Genomic DNA, 25,418 nt, shown 5'->3' on the forward strand with positions numbered 1-25,418 from the left:
GAACCATCCTGAGCTTTTGACAAAGCGTAAAAGGTTGTTGATACCTAAAGTGTATAGATTATCTATATTCGTTAAGAAGTAGGATTTTAAAAATGGGTTTCTGCTTCTGGCTAGAATCTGTTATTATTACTATATTTTTTTTTTTGTTTTTGGAATTACACTGTAAATCTTATAGCTAGATCAGTCGTTTGATATTTTCTGCCGGTACTTTTTTACGCATTTGTTCGTTTTAGTGGATTGGCAGTCGCTGTATATGCTTAGTGCTACATATTGTAATTGTTTCTTGGATTGTGTCTACGTTTAAGTCACGATGTATGGCCATATTAGAAATAAACCAACCAGCATTTGTTATATTTCGTAATGAGCTGTATGAGCTGAAGATTTGTGTTTTTAGCCGTTCCCCATATTTCTATTCCGTATTTCCAGATAGGAGTAATAATTGTTTTGTATATAGTCACCTTATTATAAAGTGATAGTTCTGATGCTCCTCCGATTAGCCAACTTAATTGCCGATACTTATTCTTAATTTGATTTCTTTTGTTAATGATATGCTGTTTCCATGTTAGTTTTTCGTTAATAGTTATTCCCAGATATTTTGCTGCTGGCCAAATTTTTATTTTGTTGTTTTTTAAAGTAAGATTATATTTTGAGGTCTTTTTGTTTGTATATGTAACTTGGATAGTTTTGTCTTTATTAACTTCTATACCCCATTCGTCAAACCAGTTTACTGTATTGGTTATTAATTTTTGAAGTGTAGTGTAGTGTAAATTTTGAAGTCGCCAGTCTTTCGTCATTGTCTGATGCCACTACTACAGTCTCATCCGCGAACGTTGCTATCATTGCATTATCTGTTGTCTTAGTTGGCACATCTGCGGTGTATATTAGATATAAAAGAGGACCTAATACACTGCCTTGCGGTACTCCAGCTGTCATTGGTAGGATATCGGAATATTCGTCTTCATATCTTGTATAAAATTTTCGATCAGTTATGTAGCTCATCAACATTTCAAAGTTGTTTTGTGCGAATCTTTCTTTGAGCTTATGCAAAAGTCCTTTATGCCAAACTTTATCAAAGGCTTTTGCAATGTCCAGGTATACAGCTACACAATATTTTTTGTCATTCATATCGTTAAGTATTTTGTTAGCAACCCTGTGGATTTGTTGGACTGTTGAGTGTTGCCGTCTAAATCCGAGTTGGTAGCTTGGTATAACTTTTTTTTCTGTCAAAATTGGTTCTAGTCGGTCGAACAATATTTTTTCAAACACTTTTGAATGTATTGGCAATAAGCTGATGGTTCGATATGAGGCAGTTTTGGTGGCATCTTTTCCTGGTTTGGGTATGGCGGTAATTTGAGCAATTTTCCATAGTCGTGAGAAGTATTTAGTCTCTAACATGCAATTAAATATATTTCTTATGAATTACAATGCTAATGCAGGTAACTCTTTTAAAATTTTTCCATTTATAAGATCATATCCTGCATGTATGGAAGACGATTAGATGCAAACATGCAATAAAAGGTTTTTAATTTTGTGCGTTAAAAATTTTTATTTTACTCAAATACAATCCTTTATCAGAAGAAAGCGACAAAATGTACATATAAGGGCTTCATTTGCGGGAAACAGTTGTTGAAGTAGATACTTGTTTTCTAATATATAATACTGGCAACGCGGGCAGTGTCGGGAAGAAATAATGGGCAGCTGCAAAGAGAACGTGAAAAAATTTGTTTACATTTTACACTCAATTCATATATTCAGGAGCTTAAACTTCTGTTTATTGTAAAACTTATAATTGAAAATTGTATAAAACGTTTACATGTAAGCTATTAGATTACATCCAACGCTAACTTTTTCGAACCTATGACAAACTTGAGAACATGACTGGCAATCATTAGTTGGCTTTCAGCACATCAGTCATATGTACATCCAATATACTTCACAAATTTCATATACATAACTAACTTTTCATTACACTCGTACGTTTATTTTCAATGTAATTAAGTAAAATGCTTAACGTATTCAAACAAACTTACTTGTTACAAAGCCCTGCCGTGGTCTAAGTGGCATCGTTGTCTCTATGTGCGATGCGGCTGCCAAACCTAACCTAAGCCCTGCCGTTAATTTATCCTAGATCGTGTAAGCAAAGAAATCTCAAACGTAGTGAAGGAAAAGTGGAATCTTGTAAGTTATATTAAATTAATTTATTTAAAAACTAGCTGACCCGTCGAACTTTGTTCCGCTCTAGAGGCAATAAAAAAGAAGATTTTTGATTTTATTAAGTTTATTTTTTTATTAATCAAGTATTTCAATGAAGCTTTAATAAATTGTACTCTTCAGTTAAGTACCTTGCGATACACGACATTTTTTGTTTTATTATCAGGTGCAAGAACAAACAACGCAGATGGTTTTCCGAGCCGTGAACATGCCACATATAATTGACCATGTGAGAAACATTAATTTTCTAGATTCAGACCACAAACTTTCAAGGATTGGCTTTGTGATTTGATAATGGTCATGGCGAATGCAAGACGATCGGAAATTGAAGTATTTGAAACTCAAACGGAAGATCGGTTGGGATCATCGGGATCCTCGGAATGAGAAATTCTTCACCTTCGAATTTTCCTTTGAGTATCGTCGCGTAAATCACATTGTTCATCAATTTATTTACCACCAAACGCGTACCGTTGCAAAGTTTTGGTGGGCTTATGTTTCGAAGCATGATTACTACGGAGCCAACTTTTAGGCGTAAATTGTGCGGAGGAGTTTAAAAATTCAATTGGTGGCTTCATCTTCATTTGTTACACAGTCAATGGATTTGAATGAATGCATTGTTCCAATGATATCATTTTGAATTATGTAGTCATCTACATCTGTATTCTGAGCCGCTAAAATTGCTCGCTCACTCAACCATTCATTATTTTTGTAGTTATTAATGATGTTTGGAAATACTTTATTGATAAGGTCATGAGGTCATAAGGCGATGAGACAAAGTTACAGAAATTCTGAGGAAAAGAAACCAATCCGCTCGATTCGTCGACAGGTACTCGACCATTACCGATAGTCAGTAATTGCTTAGAGAAATCTTCAGTAGATGTATCATTAAGTAATGCAACTCTCATGCTTGTTGTCAGCTGAAGTTTCTTCACATAGCGCCATCGATTCGATGATTTGAGGCAAGCGTTTATTTCGTCACCAGCCGTTGATCTTGGAATTACTGGCAGTGTTTGGCGGAAGTCGCCAGACAGTAAAATCATTGCGCCTCTACAACATCTCGAGTCATTGCGTATATCTTTCAATGTTCGGTTAAGTGCTTCTAATGCACGTTTATGCGCCATTGTGCATTCGTCCCAGATGATGATTTTCCATGCTGATAAAACTTGGGCCATTGCTCAGTTTGAATTTTTGAAGATTTAACGGCAATTTCAATGCTGAATGAGCCGTACGGCATCCTTCGAACAATGTGGCTGCTATTCCAGAAGAAGCAACTGCAAGCGCAATGTTGGATTTCGCAGGAACAGTGGCTAAAATTACTGACATGGGGAATGTCTTACCAGTTCCACCAGGGGCATCAAGGAAATATAAACCACTATTTCCATCAGTAATTGCCTTCATTAATGTATCATAAACTTCTTTTTGTTGGCGATTCAACAGTGGTACATCGTTTGAATTACTAAATCTACTTGTTGATCTCTGTTATTCGCTCGACGATTTCGCATTGCCAACCGAGCCGTTTTACGGGCTGCCTCGCTGTGCTCTGGTGATTGAGAAGCACGAAGTCGAGCCATACTAACGCGGCGCTCTTCAAGGGCAATTCCTTGTGCTTCTTCAGTCATTTCATTCCCAATGTTTCGTATCCTTCTTGCATTACGGTTTTGTCGGGAAGGATTCGATCGTCTTGGTCGCGGCATTGATAATGATGATTCAAAGAGAATACAAATTACTGTGATTAAATATTTCTGACAAAATTTATATTATCAAATTTTCTACTTAACCATAGACAAAATTACGTTTAGCTGTCACTTGCGTTTTGCTATACCACATTTTATAGTGACTTCACGGAAACGTGTTCGAATGGGATAAAAAGTATCCTATGTCCGTCTCCTGGCCCTAAACTACCTCTCCACCGATTTTTAGCCAAATCGGTTCAGCCGTTCCCGAGTTATAAATAGTGTAACTAACATGACTTTCTTTCATATATATAGATATAAAAAGACAACAGTTAAACAAGCGAGAAGACTCAAGCAGCATAAGCTGAAGTGAATTGCACAAAGTAAAAAAAGCAAATTACTTCTGTAAGTTAAGAAAGTTGTAGCATCGATAAGAATGTCTTTCCTTAAGGGGTTATATACCTTGTGGTCCGGTGAAATTAGCGAAAGTTGGGTTTTTTTTAAAGATATGTAGCAATAATTTTATTGTATAAAAGTTTTTATTATTGGATATTACAATGTTTAAAGAAAAAAAAGGCTTTGTTTGTGTAAAAATATTTAAAAATGGCGGAGTTATGGCGTTTTCCCCCAAGACCCTTTTTTTGGAAGAGGCTTGCGGTGGACGCGATTCAAGTCCACCAAGTCAACTGAAATCAAAAAATCGAAAAGATTTCATTAGTATAGGGTTATATCTTCTTAGTGAACGATCAATATATTAAATATTTTGATTTTTGTGAAAATAGGAACATGTTTTTAAAAAACTCCACTTCTACAGTCCTAAAATTGGCATTAAAAAATTCATATCTGCAAAATAAAAATTTATACATAAAAAGTTGATCGTTCACTAAGAGGCGACATCAATTACGAACAATTTAAAAAAAAAATTATAAAAATCGGTTGAATACTTTTTTTGCAATCGCGTCCACCGCAAAAGCATTTTTGGAAAAACACGTTTTTGAGATAATCGCGTTTAAAGTTTCAAGCGCCGCATGAGGCCGTACGCTCAGGACGTGACGACGCACAATTTAAAACGCTGTAACTTTCGATCTATTGCTCAGATCTCTATGAAATTTTTGGAAAATGTTCTCAAGGGATTGTACTTTACGATAAAGAAATAAAATTTATTTAGATTTTTTTGAAAAACACAAGGTATATAACCCCTTAATGCAGCGTTGTATATTGGATTGATCAGGCTGATGCTGGTAAAGAAACGAGTGTACAGTGCAAATAGCAATAAGCAAAAAGTTTTTCACTAAGGTCACCCACTGCATCAATAACTCCTGCAATTAAAAATAATATTGTAGCATAACATATGATGTAGCTACATGCTAACCTACATAATATATGGCAACCTAGTGTAAGCATTTCACCACTCTCCACCACAAAGCTGGTCACTTATGCCATAGCCTGGCATTGTTTTTTATAAATTCCTACATAGTCGTAACCGAACTGTTAACCCGTACGGTGTTTAGATTAGATTTGTAGGGGCTGGACAAGTCCAAGCACTCAGTCAGTAGACCATTAAACTACACCCGGATAGATATCAGTAGAAAGAATAGAAATAGGAAAGATAAAACGTGGATGGTAAAAACGGATAAATTAGTTTGAGGTCACTCTTCCACAAATCTCTTGGATTCATTGATGAATTTTAAGAGATCCAGAAGAGTATGAACTTTGTCCATCTCAGTGTATCGCAACCCAATATCCTAAGTATAATTCTGGAAAATGCAGGACAGCCACGACCCCCATGGTAGCCATATGCTGACCACAGACATTGTGCCCTGTAATTACACCCACCAGTCCTCTGATGTCCTTCCTGCTGAGTTTTAGGAGAAAGGTCGCTGTTTCCCTGTTTGGTTCTTTCACAAAGCCCTTAGCTACTCTGCACGAGTTCAACACAGACCAATGTCCTCTATGGGTAGACCTCATGAAGTCGTCAATCCATAGTTGAATCGATGCGGAATTGACAGCTAGAAAGGGTTCAGGGCCTAGTGGCATACTTGCAAAGCCTTCATTTGCCAATTTATCAGCCAACTCGTTCCCTGGAATACCACAATGTCCAGGCACCCAAATAAGACTAACTTTGTTGTGTTTTGCAACACTGTTCAGTTTTGTCTTACATTCACCGACCAACTTCGTATAAATTCCAATACTGTTGCCCCGCCACTTTTTCTCAATTAGCCAGTACGCCACATTCAAGATGACATAGACATAGAAAACATCATACTTCCTACCGAGGCTAACGACAGGCACCCGATTGTCCACCGGCATCGAGAACAGTGTGCAGGGCTCCGACAACTGGTGGTATATCTGACAGTGACCAGTGCTTACTTCATTTCCCTAGACTCCGTTTAACTTGAGCCTGTACGCCGCCTTCATTGCTTCCTTTCGAATTTGAAGATCTAGAGGTTGCAAGTTCAGAATGACATTAAGGGCATCACCAGATGTTGTGCTCATGGCACCTGTGAAACCCTAGCACACACTTCTCTGTAGCCTGTTTAGGGGTTTTACTCTGGAATTAACCATTGTGGCTTTCCACCATACTACAGAGGCGTATGTAATAATGGGTCTGATCAGGGTGATGTACAGCCAGTGTACTATCGCCAGTCTTAGACCCCATGTCTTGCCAAAGGTTCTCTTACACTGCCAGAAGACTTTTAGTGTTCGAGAGACCTTCTGCTCGACGTGCTTCTTCCAGGTAAGTTTACTATCTAGGATTATTCCTAAATATTTGACCTCAGAAGAAAATTGCAGTGTTACCCCTTTCAATGTGGGTAGTAACAGGCCTTCCATATTGCGTTTCCTAGTGAAAAGCACTAAGGTACTTATTGTAGGATTCACCGAAAGATGATGCGATTCGCACCAATACTCAATCTTATTTAGAGCTACCTGCATTTTATTGTATATAACTTCAAGTGATCGTCGTGAGATTAATACGCACACATCGTCTGCGTAGGCTTGGATGTGTCCAATTTCCTGCAGATCATGAAGAAGAGAGGCCACCACGAAGCACCAAAGTAGGGGAGAGAGTACACCGCCTTGTGGGCAACCCTCCTTAACCTCAACCCTGACTCCTTCATTGCTTTCTCTATCCATGGTAAGCAGTCTTTTGGATATCATAGAGTGGATCCATCTGACAATGATTTCTTCCACTGTATAACTTCTGATAGAAGAGCACATAGAGTCAAAGGTAGCATTGTCGAAAGCTCCTACAATGCCCACAAAGACACTAAGAGTGTACTCTCTTGATTCCAGCCCTTTTTCGATTACGCTAACGCACTGCTTGTGTTACTCTGTGTTATTCGCACACATATACACATTCCCATACAACTAAATCAATATTCACACAATGCCCCGGGGCCAACAAACTTGGAGACTATAGGTTCGCCTTATTATCTTCAGTCCAGAAAACGAAACGGAACAAACCTGAATATTCAACGCTAGATTTCTTCCCGGAACTTCCGATAACAAAAAAGGATGACTCGAAGTACTTAATAATCAAATCTCTGCACGCTAGCAAAACACTTGCATCTGCCTCCTGCTTTGTTGTATACAAGCTATTAGCAAAGAGGTAAACAACATTACGTCACTACGCGATAGCAGTCTTCTACTCCTCGTAAGAAACCAAAAAATCGCAAAATTCTTGGCAACAAAACATCTTTCCGGCGCAAGAAAGGTTAAAGTTACTCTTCAATAATATTGGGTAGTCGAAAAAGTCTTGTCGTATTTTGTCAATAAATGTCGTTGGAATCATCTATCTTCAGTGCTACCAATCACATTGTGTCATATCATATGGTGTTAGAAAAGTGACATTTTAAGCTTCATTTAACCAAAAAAAAAAATTAACTTCGGAAAAGTTGAAAAAAAGTTGTAGCTGTGAGTGAAAATAATGAAGAAATTCCCTATATTTTGAAATTTTTGTATAAAAAAGGGAAGAACGCCACGCAAGCCACCAATGAAATTTGTGAAGTTTACGAAGACGATGCTGTATCAGTTCGTGTAGCACAACAATGGTTCGCTTGCTTCCGTTCTGGAAATTTCGATGTGAAAGACGCACCTCGCTCCGGTCGACCTATCGTTGAAAAAGTCGATGACATAAGCTGCCATGACATCACCAAGGCACTAAACATTCATCATCAATCGGATTTGAACCATTTAAAAAAGGCTGGTTACAAAAAGAAGCTCGATGTTTGGGTACCACATGAATTGTTTGTGAAAAATTTAATGGACCGAATTAACATCTGCGATTCTTTGCTGAAACGAAATGAAATCGAACCATTTCTGAAGCGAGTGGTAACAGGAGACGAAAAGTGGATCAAATACGACAATAATGTGCGAAAAAGATCATGGTGCAAAGGTGGTGAAGCTCAACAAATGGTCGCAAAGCCAGGATTGACGCCTCGAAAGGTTATGCTGTGTGTTTGGTGGGATTGGAAAGGAATCATCCACTATGAGCTGCTCCAGCCTGCTCGAACGATTGATTCTACACTTTACTGTCAACAACTGATGAGATTGAAGCGTCGTCTTCCATCAGGACAACGCTAGACATCTTTGATGTCTCTCCACCATATAGCCCTGACCTTCCACCATCGGACTACCATTTGTTTCGGTCAATGCAGAACTCCCTTAATGGAGTCAAGTTGGCTTCAAGAGAGGCCTGTGAAAATTACTTATCGCAGTTTTTGCCGAGAAACCACAAAAGTTTCACACTGATGGAAGAATGTCTCCACTCTACCTCTTGATAACGGTACTCCTAAGGGCTCACCCCTATCGGTCATTCTCTTCACCATAACATTTGACGAAATAAGCTCTATCCTGTATAACTTCCCCAATATCCGGCATCAAACATATGCCTATTACATTCTCCTATTTTCAAAATTTTCTGACCTTAACTTGACAGTTTACCCTCATGATCCTCTTCCTCCGGCGCTTCCATTTCCTATACTAAATCCAAGTTACTACATATTTGTAAAACCGTAAAGGGTTTGATTGAAAAGTAATGAGCCTTATTTTTTTTAAGCAGTTTTATTAAACCTTTTAGCTTATACAACTAATATTCTTCAAAATAGGACCCTTGAGCGTCAATACAACGCTGGTAGCGGTCCTTCCACTGCAGGAAACATTTTTTAAACTCATCCGCCGAAGTCGCGTTCAATTCGGCTGTCACAGTTTTTTGGATCGCCCTCGAAACGCTTCCCCTTCAGCTTTATTTTCAGGCGCGGGAACAAGAAGAAGTCTGGAGGGGACAGGTCTGGGCTGTAGGGAGGGTGGGGAAGCACCGGAACCCCCATATTGGCCAATGCAGAGGTGTAGAGGAAGGCGGTGTGCGCCGGCGCATGGTCGTGATGAGGGGTCCAATTGTTGACGAGGTCGGGCCGAATCCGGGCGACGCGGTTTTTCTGATAACGCAGCACTGCCTCACAGGGTCATATTTTTTTTATCCATTTTATTTTATTATTTATTACAATCTGTTATATATTAACAATATGTAATTTTTGTACAATTAGGATATATTATGTTTGAGAGAGCGCACTGAGATTGCTTTTATCCGGTGCGAGTTTATTGTCGATACGAGCACTACTCGGTGTAGGTGGTGTTCGCTCTTTCTGGCTCTACTTTCTCTTAGGAGAAACTAAATTTTTTTTTATTATTATTATTTTATTTTTTATTTATACTTTTAGTTTGATTATTTTTGTTGATTTAAACTGTATTGCGATTGGCAATATTTTGGTTAAAGCGTCTATATCGATGGTTGTTGTATTTTTATTATTTCTTTAAGCACAGATATATGATGTTATATTGGAGCGTAAGAAAAACACGTCCGCACTGATATACATAAAAAAACACAAACTTTTGAATAATTTTACGTATAGTTGGCGTGTTGGGTACTTAATTTCAGCTGAGGCCTCTTTTTAGGCAAACACTAGGCTCATATTGTGACCACTTTTTTGACCAAAAACTCGATAAAAATCATCAAATAACCACCGTATTCACCGGATTTAGTCCCCTGTGGCTACCTCCTTTTCCCAAAACTTAAATTGCCACTCCGCACACGTCGCTTTGAGTCGATAGAGGCCATTAAGGAGAATTCGCTGAATGAGCGGAAGAAGATCTCTTCAAACGCATTTAATTGCTTCGCATTGCTTCGAATGAAGCCTATTTTGAAGGCGACAAAATAAGTTTTGATGATGACACATTTATTTTGCGATTTATTGAGCAATTCCCGGTACTTTTTTGACAGAATGTACCTACAGTCAATGTATGTACGGTTACTTTACGCAAGCTTAAGGAACAAGGTGATAAAGGTATGATTTGTAAAAATAGTTGTACCGATAACTGTACATATATTTACTTATATATATGTATATATATAATAGAATACTCGAATTTATATCTTAAAAATAATTAGGACCCAATAAAATGGGTTTCAGCATAGGTAGACAAGTAACTATCCACTATATACATAAGAGTTCTTACTATAAATACTTAATATACAATAAATAAAAAAACGCTCGAATTTAAATCTTTACAATGAAATAAGCTCACTAGGAATGCTCATAATATATTATTTGTACTTCTACAATCAAACTTTAATTTACTATAAGCTGTTATTGAGTTTTTCTACCTTCCATAAAAATAAAATTATGCATAATGAAATTTTAAAGGAATACCTGCGTATATGAGACATAACAGCGCTTCACTTTATGATTATTGTCACACATCATGGTGTCGGCATTCGTGGGTTCTTTGCAGTAGAGACATCTTTCATTCCAGCGAGTACACGATTCCCGATAAGTTTTAAAAGCATTGTATGATTTCGTAAAAAAAGATAAATACATTTCTCCTGTACGCTCTAAAATATGTTTGTTTGTCAAAAATCTTTTGAATTTACGAATTAATATAATATATTTCTTCATAAATAGATTTATGGACTCTTGTTGAAATGAACTGAGAATTTCTGGTTCCAATGAAAATAAGTATTTGAGTCGACATATTATGTGCGTAATTTGTATAGCAATTGAAAGGAATTCGTGTGTGATTATCGTAGCCTCCTTATTTTTTTTCTGCATAACCCTAAAAATAAAGATTAAAGAATAACAAAAATTATAAATGCATAGGATACAACTGTTTATAAAGAAAAATAGAAAAGTTAATAAGAATAAATTCTGTTTTTTATGAATTTCACTCAAACGACTTTAGGTAAAACTTACAATTAAAACTATTAATCATCAAGAGTGTAATGTATACTATATAATGACACAGAAAACAGCGACACAGAAAACAGCCCCAGTTTTTGCTAGTTGTTTATTTTTATTTTGTTTCACTAAAACATTAAATAAATTTAAATTGTATTGCTACCATCTATGTCGATAAGAAATCGGAGTATGGCAGAGAATATACATACAGTGGCTCAATAAAGAACTCGGACAAACCTTAGTTAAAATTTTGTATAAAAAACACTGCTAAAATAAAGGCAATTTGAAACGATATATTTCGATTTCTAAATGCTTTATTTATATAATTTAAGAAATAACAAAAACATAAGATAAGTCGTGTACACTTCTTTTACAATAACAAAAAACTTTCAAAATGAGGAGAATTCACGCCAAAAAAGAACTCGGACATCTGGCATCACTTCGTAATTTCTGACAGTTTAAATGGGGGAATCCCATTTTTTAAATTATATATAGTTAATTGAGGAACGATCGACAGTTTTGGAAGTAAATTGTGTCAATAAAATTGTGTCAAGTACGCATTTTCTTTTTCATTTTTTTAAAATGAGTCGACAACGTGGCCAAACTTCGGTGGAAGTGCGAAAAATAATTTTTTGAGCAAATAATAATTATTGAGCAAACTTGTAAATCGACCGCGATCAACTGTATGTGACACCATAAAACGCTTTAAAGAAACAAAATCTGTAGAAAACAAAGTGAAATCAGGACGGCCAGAGCTTTTTACGGACGCTAACGAGCGGTGGATAGTAAACCAAGTCAGAGCAAATCCTCATTTAAGTGCTCCAAAACTTACAACACAAGTTAAAGAACATCTTGAAATTGACTGCAATCCAGAAACTTTGCGATTAATTCTAAGAAAAAACTACCTTAATGCAGAGTCGCAAGAAAAAAAACCAACATTAGTAAGGAAAATAAAAACAAACGAATTAATTTTGCAAAAACCTATAAAAATAAGGACATTGAATTCTGGAAAGATGTGATATTTTGCGACGAAAGCAAATACAACATATTCAGATCAGATGGGCAGTCGTATGTATGGAGGAAGCCAAATGAGGAGCTGAAAGAGAAAAACCTGCGTGCCACTGTTAAACACGGTGGCGGTTCAGTGATGGTTTCGGGATGTATGTCCGCCTCCGGACCCGGAAATCTTTTTTTTGTTGATGGCATAATGGATCACAAGCAATATCTATCAATTTTAAAAAGAAATTTAATTCAAAGTGCTGAAAAATTGGGTATAAAGGAACAATTTTATTTTTACCAAGACAATGACCCCAAGCATAAGGCGCTTGAAGGTCGCTTGTGGTTGATGTATAACTGCCCGAAAGTGCTCGAAACTCCACCACAGTCCCCTGATATAAACGTCATTGAGCATTTATGGGCGCATTTGGAGAATAAACTTAAAACTCACAAAATTTCAAACAAAAAGGATCTCGAAGCTGCTCTTAAGGACGAATGGCCTAAAATTGATCCTTCCGTTTGCAGAAATTTGGTGGAGTCAATGCCGAAACGACTAAAAGCTGTTATTTAATCCAAAGGGTTTCCCACAAAATATTATTTTTTATTTTTATTGGCTTTTAAAGTAAAATTAATTTCCATGTCCGAGTTCTTTTTTGGCGTGAATTCTCCTCATTTTGAAAGTTTTTTGTTATTGTAAAAGAAGTGCACACGACTTATCTTATGTTTTTGTTATTTCTTAAATTATATAAATAAAGCATTTAGAAATCGAAAAATATTGTTACAAATTGCCTTTATTTTAGCAGTGTTTTTTATACAAAGTTTTAACTAAGGTTTGTCCGAGTTCTTTATTGAGCCACTGTATGTAAATGATAAAACAGTGGCGGTCATGTAAGTTCAAAGATATCATGAGGGGAAGACACGGCGACACGGTGATTAACTGAATCGAAAGACTTTGAGTGTCAAGTGTAGTTATACGTAAATGTATGTCAAGAATAAATATGATATAAATTCAAATTTTCGACTTCATTAGCAAAAAAATAGCACTCTTTACTTATCTTTGACTTCTTTTTTGTACTGATTCATATTTAATCACAGCATTTAAAGGGAATTAAAAAAAACTTCAACTAAAGCAACAAAAAACAACAACTAAAGCAACAAAAACAAATAACACTATATTTCGACTCTGGAAATAAACTGTTTTTACATTTTGCTTTTTCAATTTCTTTAGAATGTATCGAATGTCTTCTTCGGGTCCAGCGCTACTAGGACAGTCCTCTCGCAGGAGCGGTTTTGGTTAGGTCAGCGGTTAATTTGGGTGTTTATGGCAGTGACTGCTGTGTTGGAACAGTACACTCTTCGGAATCCTTGCAGATGTGTCGCTGGGGTCAGGTGTTTCGTGTAGAGTGGGAGTAGAAGGGCTTCAAGTGTCTTCACTACTGGGGAAAGGAGAGTTATCGGGCGATAAGATTCCCTTTGGTTGGCGGGTTTCCCAGGTTTCAGTAGTGAGACCACTCTCCCTGCTTTCCACTTGTCAGGAATCATGAGAGACAGATTGAAGACCCTTGTGAGAAATCCTACTCCCAATGGTCACAGGTGCTTCAACATCGGCGTGTTCAGTCCGTCAGGGCCAATGGCTTTTGATGATTTTGCTTTATTGATGGCCCCTTGAACCTCATCGCTGGAGAAAGTAAGTGGCGCACTGTCGTTCATCGGTTCTGTCGACCGGAGGATGCAGTGTGAAAATTCGGCTAAAATAGCTCGCGCATCTCTTCGGGTCCGACGTCCTTGTCGTTGTGCTTCGTCGGGTTCGACAGAGACCTAACGGTGGACCAGCGCTTACTAACCCGAGATGTGAGGTTACAGGTCTTCAAATGCTCAACCCATTTAGTCCGCTTGTGTTGATCTACCAGTTGCCGGATCTCCAAATTGAGGGGGGGCGTCGTTTGTTTTTTAACAGTAATAGAAGCCCCGCCAGTGTAGGGCATATCACCGGTCATCTTCGTCTAGCTCATCTAAAGGTAGGCCCAGGAAACATGCTGTTTCGACGGGTTGGGTCCAGAGGGAGAGGGGTGTTAGATGAGTCGGTTTTAGAGGGCATGTGAAAAGGTGGTTAGTGTCGTGCGGGGTGCCTTCCCATGTTTAACCTGCTACAGTATCCAGAACGTAAATGTGCCAGTGTTACACATGTCTCACGAGGAATCTGGAGCTCTTCAGCTGCTATAGGTGGTGGTTGGACTCCGATTACGGCATTCACACAACGGGAACTTAAGAAGGTGGTGACGGTCTCCCGGTGAATGTCGTTTATTTACTGTCTAAACACTGTCAGGTCCAGTAGATTTCGGTCAGTTGTGTCCTGGATTTCGTCGGCGTAGTTTAAGAGGTGTCTCCTGACGTGCTTGGGAGGCGGCTCAGGCTCAAGCAGGTGTCTGCAGGGTTGAAGTCTGCGGTAACATCCTAGCAGGAATTGCTTGCTGAGCAGTTTGTTATGCTCCATTACTGGAAGCATTTGTGCCTCGTTGTGAAGGTGTTGAACGGGGGACATCAGGAGGCAACCGGTCGCTGTCCGAATGGCAGTATTTTCGGCATGTCTGTAGCTTTCCTCTGCATGTCTGTAGCTTTATCCACTCCGTGTTACTAGTTCCAGGCGACCAGACAGGCGCAGCATAGTTTAGAACCGGCCGACCAATTCCCTTAAGGGGTAACACCACTGTAGAAATTTCAAAAAATTGATTTTTTTTTTAAAAGCTTAAAAAATTCTTTGAACCTTTTAAAATAGAGAACAAAAAGTTTTATACGTTACCGAAGTCTATTTCATAAATATTTTAAGCTTTTAACCAAGCGTTAGTGACTGCTACCTAACGACTTCTCCAAATTTCCAAACTTTAAACGCGTTTTTCTCAAAACACGTTTTCTGAAATTGGCACGCAGCATAACTCAAACAATTTTAAATATTTTTAATCAGGTTTTTCACCACGTCTGTATAATAACCTTCTTAAGACCCGTAGGGGATTTTCGATAAATTAATTTAAACGATTGTTATAATTATTTAAATGCCGTTTTTTTAGTCCAAAATAGAGTTTTTTCCTTCAAATGCTTGCTAATTCCACAAAAATAAATATTTTTAAAATCCCCTACGTGTTTCTCTAGCTATTCTTATCTAGATTAAGAAAAAAAATGTTTCTTTGTTCCAGATTAAAATTTGCACCCTCTGTGCTGCGTGCCGCGGAGCTCCTTCAAGAGAAACCACATTACAAAAATGTCTCCAATGCTGCCATTTTGTAAATTTTTTCGATCAAACTTTGTAGTTTTGTATTTTAGTATATAGGTAATAACTTACCAAATCAGAGTGATTGTTTCCCCTTTCCTTCTATACAAAAAAATTCTTTAAAAATCGTGTTTATTTTACGCGTGTACAGTGGTGTTACCCCTTAAATATCGATAGCAACAGTTTTTTGTCTTTGCCCCAAGTGCTGCCGGCAAGCGATTTGAGGACCTTATTGCGATTTTGGACTTTAGTGGCAATTGCGGTTGTGTGCGCTGAGAAGGAGAGCAAACTGTCAAAGGTTACACCCAAAATTTTGGGGTTGTTTACAATCGGAATTGGTGTGTCGTCGACTTGTACCTTAAGGGACAGCTTGACCTCCTTTGTCCAGGTGGCAAAGAGGATCGCCGTGGACTTTGTGGGGGAAAATTGGAGATTCGTCGCAGTGAATAAGCGAGAAAGGTCGATGAGGTAGTTGTTCACTTTGGAACACAGGCCATCGATGTCATTGCCCGACGCCATTATCGTACAGTCGTCAGCGTATGAGACCAGGGAGACTCCCACTGGTGAACTCCCGTCCCGTGAATGCCGTAATCGGAGTCCAACCACCACCTATTGCAGATGAAGAGCTCCAGCTTCCCCGTAAGACCCGTGTAACACTGGCACAACTACGATCTGTATACTGTAGCAGGTTAAACTCCTACTTATCCAGAATCGACCCCAACATACCAAACACATGTCCGGCATGTGAAGGTACTCCGCACGACACTAACCACCCCCCTCTCCCTCTGGACCCAACCTGTCGAAACAGCATGTATACTGTTAACAACAACAACACTCCCACTGGTGGTTGGGGGAGCTTCGAGATGTAGAAGTTGAACAGCAAGGGAGAAAGGACACCATCCTGTGGTACACCTTGCTTAATCTTCCTCTGCTTTGATGTTTGATCTCGAAAAATCACTGACGAGTCACGAGCGGTCGTCGAGTAGTTTGTGGACCACCTCTTCAACCCTGGCGGGAGTGTCGACTAATAAATATCATCTAGTAGCATGGAATGGCTGACTGTGTCGATAGTCTTCTTCAGGTCCAACGCTACCAGGACAGTCCTCTCGCAGGGGCGGTTTTGGTTAGGCCGCGGTTTATCTGGGCTGGCGGTGAGTGCAGTGGTGGTGATATGCACTCGTCGGAAGCCGTGCTGATATGGGGCTGGGGTCAGGTGTTTCGTGAAGAGTGGGAGTAGGAGGGCTTCAAGTGTCTTCACTACTGGGCAAAGGAGAATTATTGGACAATAAGATTCCCCTTGGTTGGCGAGTTTCCCAGGTTTCAGTAGTGAGACCACTCTCCCTGCTTTCCACTTGTCAGGGATGATGAGAGTGGCCAAGGACAGATTGAAGACCATTGGGAGTAGGATTTCTCACAGGTGATTCAGCATCAGCGCGTTTAGTCCGTCAGAACCAATGGTTTTTCATGTTTTAGATTTATTTCTGGTCCCCCGAACTTCATCACCGGAGAAAGCAAGTGGCGCACTGTCGTTCATCAGTTTGCGCAGCCCTCTGGTAGCACGACGCTTGGTTCTGTCGACCGGAGGATGCAATATAAAAAGACGGCTAAAGTAGCTCACGCATCTTCTCCTCCGCGATTTTTTGTTTAATTTTTTTTTAATTCATATAGAAATTATGACATTAAAAACAAAAAAAATTTTGGTTTTTTGTATTTATGTCACTGACGCCGATGCTACAATGCCCGCCGATTGAGAAGCCCCGCTGCCACCTTCCTGGAAGAATTGAGTGTACATCCGCCATTTTAAATGATTACACTAAAAAAGTTTATATTATTTTAATGTATAAACTGTATGCCAATTTTGAAAAAAATATATTGGCTTCTTCATTTTAAATATTATTATTATTATTATTTAGTGACTGGTATGAATACCAGTACTAAAATTATGTTTGAGCATTGGCTGCAGAGGCCATCAGCTCTGTGTCGTCTGTGGGTGTCTGGATTATTTGTTATATTGTCATTTCGATAGTTTTAATGAATTTGCTTATTTTTTCGAAATAAAATTAATTAAAATCAGGGAAAATATGGCCGTTTACAGGTATCTGTCCCCTTAAAATCACCTACAACAAATCGGTTTTAACCTCTGATGAGGGCACCTATGTCAGGCTGATATCCTGCAGGCAGCAGGTGACAGGGGTATGTAAATATTATATATTTTTAGCTCGGCATCGCCTGTCCGGACAGTTATACCTTGACATTCTAAGGTGCTGTCCCTGCGGTGGATGCCTTCGTCAATGAGACGATACTGTACTGTGGGTGAACTATGAAAGCTAGGCCACCACCATTGTCTCGCTCGCGAAGGTGTCTGTGCACGCTTTAGCCATCCCTGGTGATCAGGGAGGACCTAGCGTGCAGCTTGTTCTGTGTCGGCTCATAAAGTCTACTATCTCGTCGACCTTACTCGTAAGTCCGTTGCAGTTGTATTGTAGAAGCTTAAAGCTTCTAGATAAGGCAGTTGTAACATGCGGAGTGAGGGACGCGTGTGGTTGCCTACGTTGGACCTGATACGTAGGCGGAAACATATCCGAAAGTGACAACAGATAAGCTCCTTTCCGTCGAGGAATGGGTTGTGGTGGCGGTTGGAGGTGCCAGCCTATCAGAGGGGTAGTAGCCGCTGAGGCAACAGACGCCTGCTGGCGGGAGCAACACACGGCCACATACCGTGTGGACCACTCCCTATGAGACTTAAGGCCTGAACAGGTCTTAAGGTGGCTCCACCCGCTGCACTTGTTGCACCTAACCGGAGTTGCTCCTGTGACGTAAGGGGTGGGGTGATAGACTGTTCACTAGACAGGGCTAGTTTACTGGATCGGCAGCCCTTGGTCGAAAAAACTCCGAGTCATTCCGGTAACGCAGAACCGGCTGCCATGGGAATGACCTTAGGCAGGTATCACATGTGGGTTGCGTTAAGGAAGTCATTTCATCCCGTGTGAACCTTGTAACATTCCTGCACTATATATAGTTGTTGACGTTTGCTGACGTGTAAACACGTGTTTTCGGCTACTCAGTGTTTTTATTAAAAATAATTGATAAATTGTGCAGTATTAACCGCAACTCTGTAATTAATGTGATTCTGCGTGCTACCTGTCGTAACTAACACCTGTATCTATTCTTCTACACTCTGTTCCTGTAATTATGGGACCAAAAAAGTTAAACGTAGAAGTGGCATACTGTGGCAAGTGCTCTGTAATTGTCCGCGAGGGAACATCTAGTATTCAATGCACAGATTGTCGTCTCTGGTTTCATCATAAATGTACCAATCTCTCAACCGCTGATTTTAGGAATCTGGCAAATCGTATTAAGAAAGGTGAAGCGGCCTGGCATTGCTATCCGTGCGAAAGTGAGGTTAGCGTCCGCACGTTCGGCGATCTATTAGAGGAGGACGACAAACGGGATCCGATGGGCAATCTCGATAGTCTGCTGGATAAACACTTTGTGCGTTTCACCAAGCAGTATGAGCAAAAATTTGAGGCCTTTAGGTCCGAAATTACAAGCAATCTGGCAGACATCAGAGCAGAGGTTAGTAAGCTGTCCCAACAAAATGTTAACCTCTCCAATAAATGCTCAAAAATTGATGACAGGTTAACGTTAGTCGAGAATAAGATTAACTCCCATGTAAGCTTACCGGCATCCAATGAAGCAGTTTTCGTAGAGCTGAGCGAACGTAAACGCCGCGAGGCTAATGTCATTGCGTTCAACGTCCCTGAATCATCTAAAGCAACTGGAAAGGAGCGGCTGGAGGATGATAGATCAAGTCTGTCATCTATCCTGCCACCAGAGTTATCTTGTGACTCAACTGGCCTAAAACTTCGTAGACTGGGACGACACACACCAGGTCGTTCCCGTCCACTACTTGTAGTGACCCCAACTGCAACGGATGCACTCACCTTACTCAAAAGTAAGCCAGCTGATGGTAACACCACGATATCTTTCAAACCGGATCTCACTCCAACACAGCAGGAATATCTGAAGAGCTTACGCTCTGACCTTGCCTCCCTTGAGAAGAATGGTGATTTGAGCAAGACAATAAAATATGTGAATGGCATACCGAAAATAGTAACAAAGAATTTTCGTTCGATCAGAGAGGAGGAGGAAAGTGACAAATCTCACCGTCTACTACCAGAATGTTCGCGGTCTACGCACAAAACTCTGTGAATTTCTCAAAGCCACGTCAATTAGTCACTACGATATCATCTGCATCACCGAAACCTGGCTACAGCCCGCTATACATGACGGTGAAGTATTGGACCCCACTTACAACATCTATCGCAGAGATCGTAACCAGGCAACGAGTGGTTGTCAGCGGGGTGGAGGTGTGCTCATAGCTACAAAACGGCACATTCAAGTAGAATCGATTCAAATCAAGGAAAACAATATTGAGGAACTCTTTATTAAAATTAAGATTAACAATGGCAATCTTATTTTAGGCTGTGTCTATATACCGCCACATACCACGTACGAAGCCTATCACACGCACTTATCTGCTATTTCTTCTCTTTCCGATAGCTTCCAGAATGCCAGTCTATTGGTCCTTGGTGACTTCAACATGGCAAGTAGCTCACCCAGAAATGAATGCACGAGATTGTTATACGACTGCTACTCTACATCCGGATGCAAGCAATGCAATCGTGTATTCAATGAGCAGGGAAACTTACTCGACTTTTGCTTCAGCAACACCAACACAATTCCGTATGGAACTGTTGCTCTGGTTCCTGAGGACAAGTATCACCCGGCCCTAGCCTGTCAGCTCAACTTCCAGCCTAGCTTAACACCGGTCGGTATCCCTAACTATGCTTTCAAGAAGGCGGACTATGCCAGCTTGAATGTCTTTTTTATGAGAACCAATTGGACAGATTTGTACCAGCAAAAATCTGTTGATGATAAACTGCGTTGGCTCTACAACATTATTCAGGAAGGTGTTACCCAATTCGTGCCGGTTTACTTCAGCAAACCCAGTAGATTTCCACCTTGGTTTTCTAGGGAATTAACTGAGAAAATCATCCTGAAAAAAGCAGCGCACGCACAGTATAAAAAACAGAAAACCAGGCGAAACTACATACTCTTTAGTAACCTGAGGCAAGAGTGCAAAAATCTCTGCAACATGTGTTATAATGCGTATGTTGATAGGGTAGAAGGGTCACTGAAAGGTGATACCAAGGCGTTCTGGAATTATATCAAGGATAAGAAGCGAGGAAACAGTGACATTCCAGCATCCATGGTCTGGGATAATCAATCAGCATCAAGTGGCGTAGAGATCAGTAACTTATTTGCACAGTTCTTTAAAAGCATATATGCACTGGTGTCTGACGATAGCGTAACCCTAGCACACTCACACCCTTACACGCAATCGGTAAACCTAAATGACTTTGAGGTTACCTTTGACAATGTCTTCAAGCAACTGAACTCCGTAGATCCTAGAAAAGGTGCGGGACCTGATGGCCTACCGAATGCATTTCTTAAGAACTGCGCCAATGGCCTCTGTGAACCGCTGACACACATTTTCCAATCGTCTCTGCAGTGTGGTGTTTTTCCTACAGACTGGAAACTCTCGTACATCAGCCCCATTCATAAAGAAGGTCCAAAGAATACAGTCACGAATTATCGGCCAATATGCATTCAGTCGGCCTTGGCTAAACTTTTTGAAAAGCTGATCCTACCGAAACTCTCTGCTGCTTTTGGTCCAATCATTACCACAAGACAGCATGGTTTTATTAGTAGCCGTTCAACGTCAACTAACCTTTTCGCCTACACCAACTATCTACTGAACTCACTGAATACCAACACCTGTGTTCATAGCATCTATACTGACTTCAGAAAAGCGTTCGATCGAGTTGACCATGACATCTTGCTATACAAGCTCAGGAAATATGGCGTCGGCGGCAAAGCGTTAGACTGGCTTAGGTCATATTTAGCTGGTAGGCACCTGCAGGTCAAAGTGGATGGCCACCTATCCGATGAATATGTGGCTAACTCGGGTGTTCCGCAAGGTTCTCACCTCGGTCCGATTCTTTTCAGCATATTCGTGAATGATATTGGTAACGACTTCAACTCGGAATACCTACTTTTTGCAGACGATCTTAAAGTTTATCGATCAATCACTAGTGTGCTGGATAGTCATCTACTACAACAGGACGTCGATAATCTCTCTGGCTGGTGTGCAAGGAACAAACTGGATCTCAACTTTAAAAAGTGTGCTGTGATGTGCTTCTCGAGATCGCGCACTCCCTTACCTGCAGTGTACACACTCAATGGTGATAAAATAAGGGAGGTGGATGACATCAAAGACCTCGGTGTCACGATTGACACAAAACTAACTTTCCACAAGCATATAGACGGAATAACTCAGAGAGCTTTCAAGATACTCGGTTTTATAACTAGGAATAGCAAGGACTTCAAGAATCCCTACTCCCTGATTCGTCTTTTCAAAACTCAAGTTCTTCCAATACTGGAGTACGGATCCATAATCTGGTCTCCATACACTGAAGCAGGCATTACTAGACTTGAAAGAGTGCAGCGTAAGCTCTGCAAGACCTTAGCCTTCCGACATTCATCATCAACCGCTTCAGCTACAGAAGATATCTACATTCGGTACAACATCAACAGTCTGCGGGCTCGCCGTCGCATAACTGATCTGGCGTTCTTCTATAAAGTGGTAAATGGTATTATTGATGCCCCGGAAGTACGCAGCTCCTTCGAGCTTGCCCCGGCTGGTCTCACACTTAGGAATAGTCGTCTACTGAAAACAGTCGCTACTTACAAAAGCTACGTCTATCACGGCCCGTGCAATAGAATAGCCATCAGTGTCAACTCACTTCATGGTGTTCTCGACTTCTATGGTGGAACCTACGATACTTTTCTGCGAAATGCCAAAAATATCATCCTATAGATTTTTCTCAAGAACCGTCTTTCCCATTTTCTTTATCATTGTATTACATACCAGCCCTCTATAAGTTCTGTTTCTGTACCCTCTTTTTATTTGTATGTATATTGCCGATTGGCGTTTGTTAAATAAATAAATAAATAAATAAATATATATGTAGATGTTTAATTTTTATTTTGTGGAGCTGAATGCGATAACATAAATGAAGCTTTTTGCGGATGTACAGGTTGCTTTTTGAACCACCTTTTTTTTTGAGAATGGTAACACAAATGACATGTCAAATGTGTTCATAATTTACTTAAAGGTTTGATATTTACGAAATGGGACGCTACACGCTTGAACAAAATTGGGAAATATTGAAAACCTATTTCCAAAGTGATGAGTCTTCTTCTTCTTTTCTGATTTTCACATCGGTGGCTACGTCAATAAGCAAAATTGTCGGATTTGGGGCTCAGAAAATCCACACGTTACTGTAGAGAAGCAAATGCATCCACAACGAGTCACTGTTTGGTACGGTTTTTGGTCTGGCGGCATCATCGGGCCATTTTTTTTCGAAAATGAGGGAGGAGCCGCGGTTACGGTAAATGGCGAGCGTTATGTTCAACGAGTTGTTTCGAAAAATTGAAGAGGATGACATGGACGACATTTGGTTTCAACAGGACGGTGCAACTTGTCACACTGCCAAAGTTACACTCGAACTTTTGGCTACCGTTTTTGAAAACCGAATAATCAGCCGAAATTCTGATATCAATTGGCCGCCTCGGAGCTGTAATTTAAGCCCGTTGGACTATTTTTTGTGGGGAGCCGTTAAGAGCCGTTAAAACACGAAATCGAAGTTGCCATTCATGAAATTGGGGCCCAAACAATCGAAAATGTGCTTAAAAATTGGGTTGATTGAATGGCCTACTGTAAAGCTAGTCGTGGCAGTCATTTGAACGATATTATTTTTTTTTCATAAATGACACTGTTCAGTCTTCAAAATAAATAAAAAAAAAGTTTGAAAAAATATTGATTTGTTTTTTTTTTTTATAGCCGATTCAAAAAGCAATGTTTACATGGCCCACCCTATATTTACTTTAATAACTCCATTTTAAATAGTATGAATAAAAACTGATCATGATGGCATAATGCTTTCAATACCTTAGTGTTATTTCTTACCTCTGAAAACTCAAAAAGTTTGAGATAAATACAAATTTTATCTGGAGTTGAAGCAAGAATCCATTGTCCAAAAGGTCAGGTAGTTTAGTGTTTACTACCTCGAAAAAAGAACTATACTTGTCGTAGTTCATATTGCTAAATGTGTCCATTCCTAAAGCAATTAAAAGGTCATAATTTGGATTCATGGCACCCAAATTGGGATTTGTTAGTTGCTTTAGGATGTCAATCCTTTCCAATTTCGAAATGTTTACAAATACGCTGCTATGCATGTACTTGCTTTGTTGTGAATATTCGCTGCTGCGTACTAAAATAAATGTCAAAAGGCTGCAATTCGATGAAGGCACGAGTGCAAGAATACCAAGATTCGAAGTGTCCAAGTCGACTTCAATACTTTTTTTAGTTATTCTTAACGCATAGTCATCCACGACATTTACTTTAAAATAATGCACAGAACTCGTAATGGTAGTTACAATAAATTCGGAGGAAGAAATATTTTGTACATCTATTCAAAATAAGATATATGTCAATATTTATATTTTTTGTTATAAACACCTTTATTTTACCTGTAACTTTTATTCCCCCGAAGGACAATTCTTTAGAGCAAAGAACTTTGCCTTTTGCATTCAACATGTATACTAGTATATGAGAACCTTTACTAAAAACTACCTGATATGTACTGGAGGTTAACTTGTTTACAAGAACTTTGCTGCAAGCCATATTATCTCTCTTCTTCCATAGAGCGTCCATCGGTGATAGTAAAGGCAAATTACTTGTAGATTTATGTAAATAAAATAGTTGCAAAATGCCATCTTTACAACTAACTAGCACATAATGTTCAAACGAAATTATATCACATATTTTTTCGAGTTTGGTTTCGGTTATGAAAAATTGTCCCAACTTTACAATATACGCATTATGGAACATAATAATTGCAACATAGCCGTTATCGAAGGACACAAACAACAATGGTTCTGTTTTATGCCAAGCGGCTGCAGTGATACAGCATTCGATTGCACTTTTACTAGCTTTGAATTCCAATGACAGTGTCTCGTTTGAGAGGTATTCATTTACATTACATATTTCACTCCACTGACGACTTGGAGCTGCCATTTTCCTTAGTATTCGGCACAATCCGTTTACAGTTACAATAACAGCAATCGGGTGCTCTTTCGGTGAATGGCATGGAGCCCGTTTAAATTGTAAAGCACTTGTTTTTGGAGATTCATAAGAAAAATGAGATACATATGCCGAATCCAAGGTCAGTCGTTGTTGCTCTAGTGAATTGCAATTATTATACGATTTTTTCAAATCAGCTTTCTTCAACGAGTCAAAGACATGGTTTTGAGGTATTTCAACATAGTACAAATTGTATGGCAAGTCAGTTAACACTGCAGATGAATCCAAAATATCCAATATAATGAGTTGGTTATTTGAACATTGTAAGGCTATATGATTTTCGCTGGATATTACGCCAAATTGCACACATATGTCTTGTTTAATCTCCGAGAAATGCAATTTCGTAAGTTCTATCGGGGGCATATCCTCTGGATACATCTAAAATGTGAAAAAGAAACAAAATGGTCATAATTCTCATAAACTGAAAACATGGGAAAATTGGTAATTATCCAATTTGTGAGGCAACTGGATATGGAATAAAAGTGATACCGTTGGAAATTTCAAGACCTCTCCTATGCACTTTTAGCTGAGGAATCTTCTGGTTTTCGAGTTATTTGAAATTACGTTTTTAAATTGGTTAACCACACAACGCCATTTTCCTGTGAAGGCAAGCATTGATCTCAACTATTTTACTTTCATACACACTTTATTACTTTTAAACTGTTACTATTCCTTTATTTTGATCTATATTCATAAAAAACAGTAACAGAATTATAGAATAATTTTTATTATACACTACATACATAGATAATAAGAACCGAAACTCT

The 25,418-nt window shown here is 39.3% G+C and overlaps 2 protein-coding genes across 3 annotated transcripts; one reads left to right on the forward strand and one right to left on the reverse strand.

Moving 5' to 3' along the window:
* Window positions 1-1,526: 1,526 nt before the first annotated feature.
* Window positions 1,527-25,391, reverse strand: LOC129243131 (uncharacterized). Of its 2 annotated transcripts, none has more exons than XM_054880279.1 (5): window positions 25,216-25,391; window positions 24,039-25,029; window positions 23,476-23,977; window positions 10,595-10,997; window positions 1,527-1,698 (listed from the first exon to the last, which is right to left on the reverse strand). In XM_054880279.1, exons 1-5 carry the CDS (start codon window positions 25,264-25,266, stop codon window positions 1,555-1,557), a joined length of 2,091 nt encoding a protein of 696 aa, XP_054736254.1. In that variant the 5' UTR covers window positions 25,267-25,391; the 3' UTR covers window positions 1,527-1,554. The 2 variants fall into 2 exon arrangements, with proteins under 2 accessions (XP_054736254.1, XP_054736255.1); XM_054880280.1 differs by having other exon boundaries at window positions 25,141-25,354.
* On the forward strand, window positions 18,731-19,628 carry LOC129243132 (uncharacterized). Its single transcript, XM_054880282.1, has 2 exons — window positions 18,731-18,956; window positions 19,019-19,628. Exons 1-2 carry the CDS (start codon window positions 18,892-18,894, stop codon window positions 19,590-19,592), a joined length of 639 nt encoding a protein of 212 aa, XP_054736257.1. The 5' UTR covers window positions 18,731-18,891; the 3' UTR covers window positions 19,593-19,628.
* Window positions 25,392-25,418: the final 27 nt, after the last annotated feature.

Source organism: Anastrepha obliqua, chromosome 3, assembly GCF_027943255.1.
Source record: "Anastrepha obliqua isolate idAnaObli1 chromosome 3, idAnaObli1_1.0, whole genome shotgun sequence".
NCBI classification, from domain to species: domain Eukaryota; kingdom Metazoa; phylum Arthropoda; class Insecta; order Diptera; family Tephritidae; genus Anastrepha; species Anastrepha obliqua.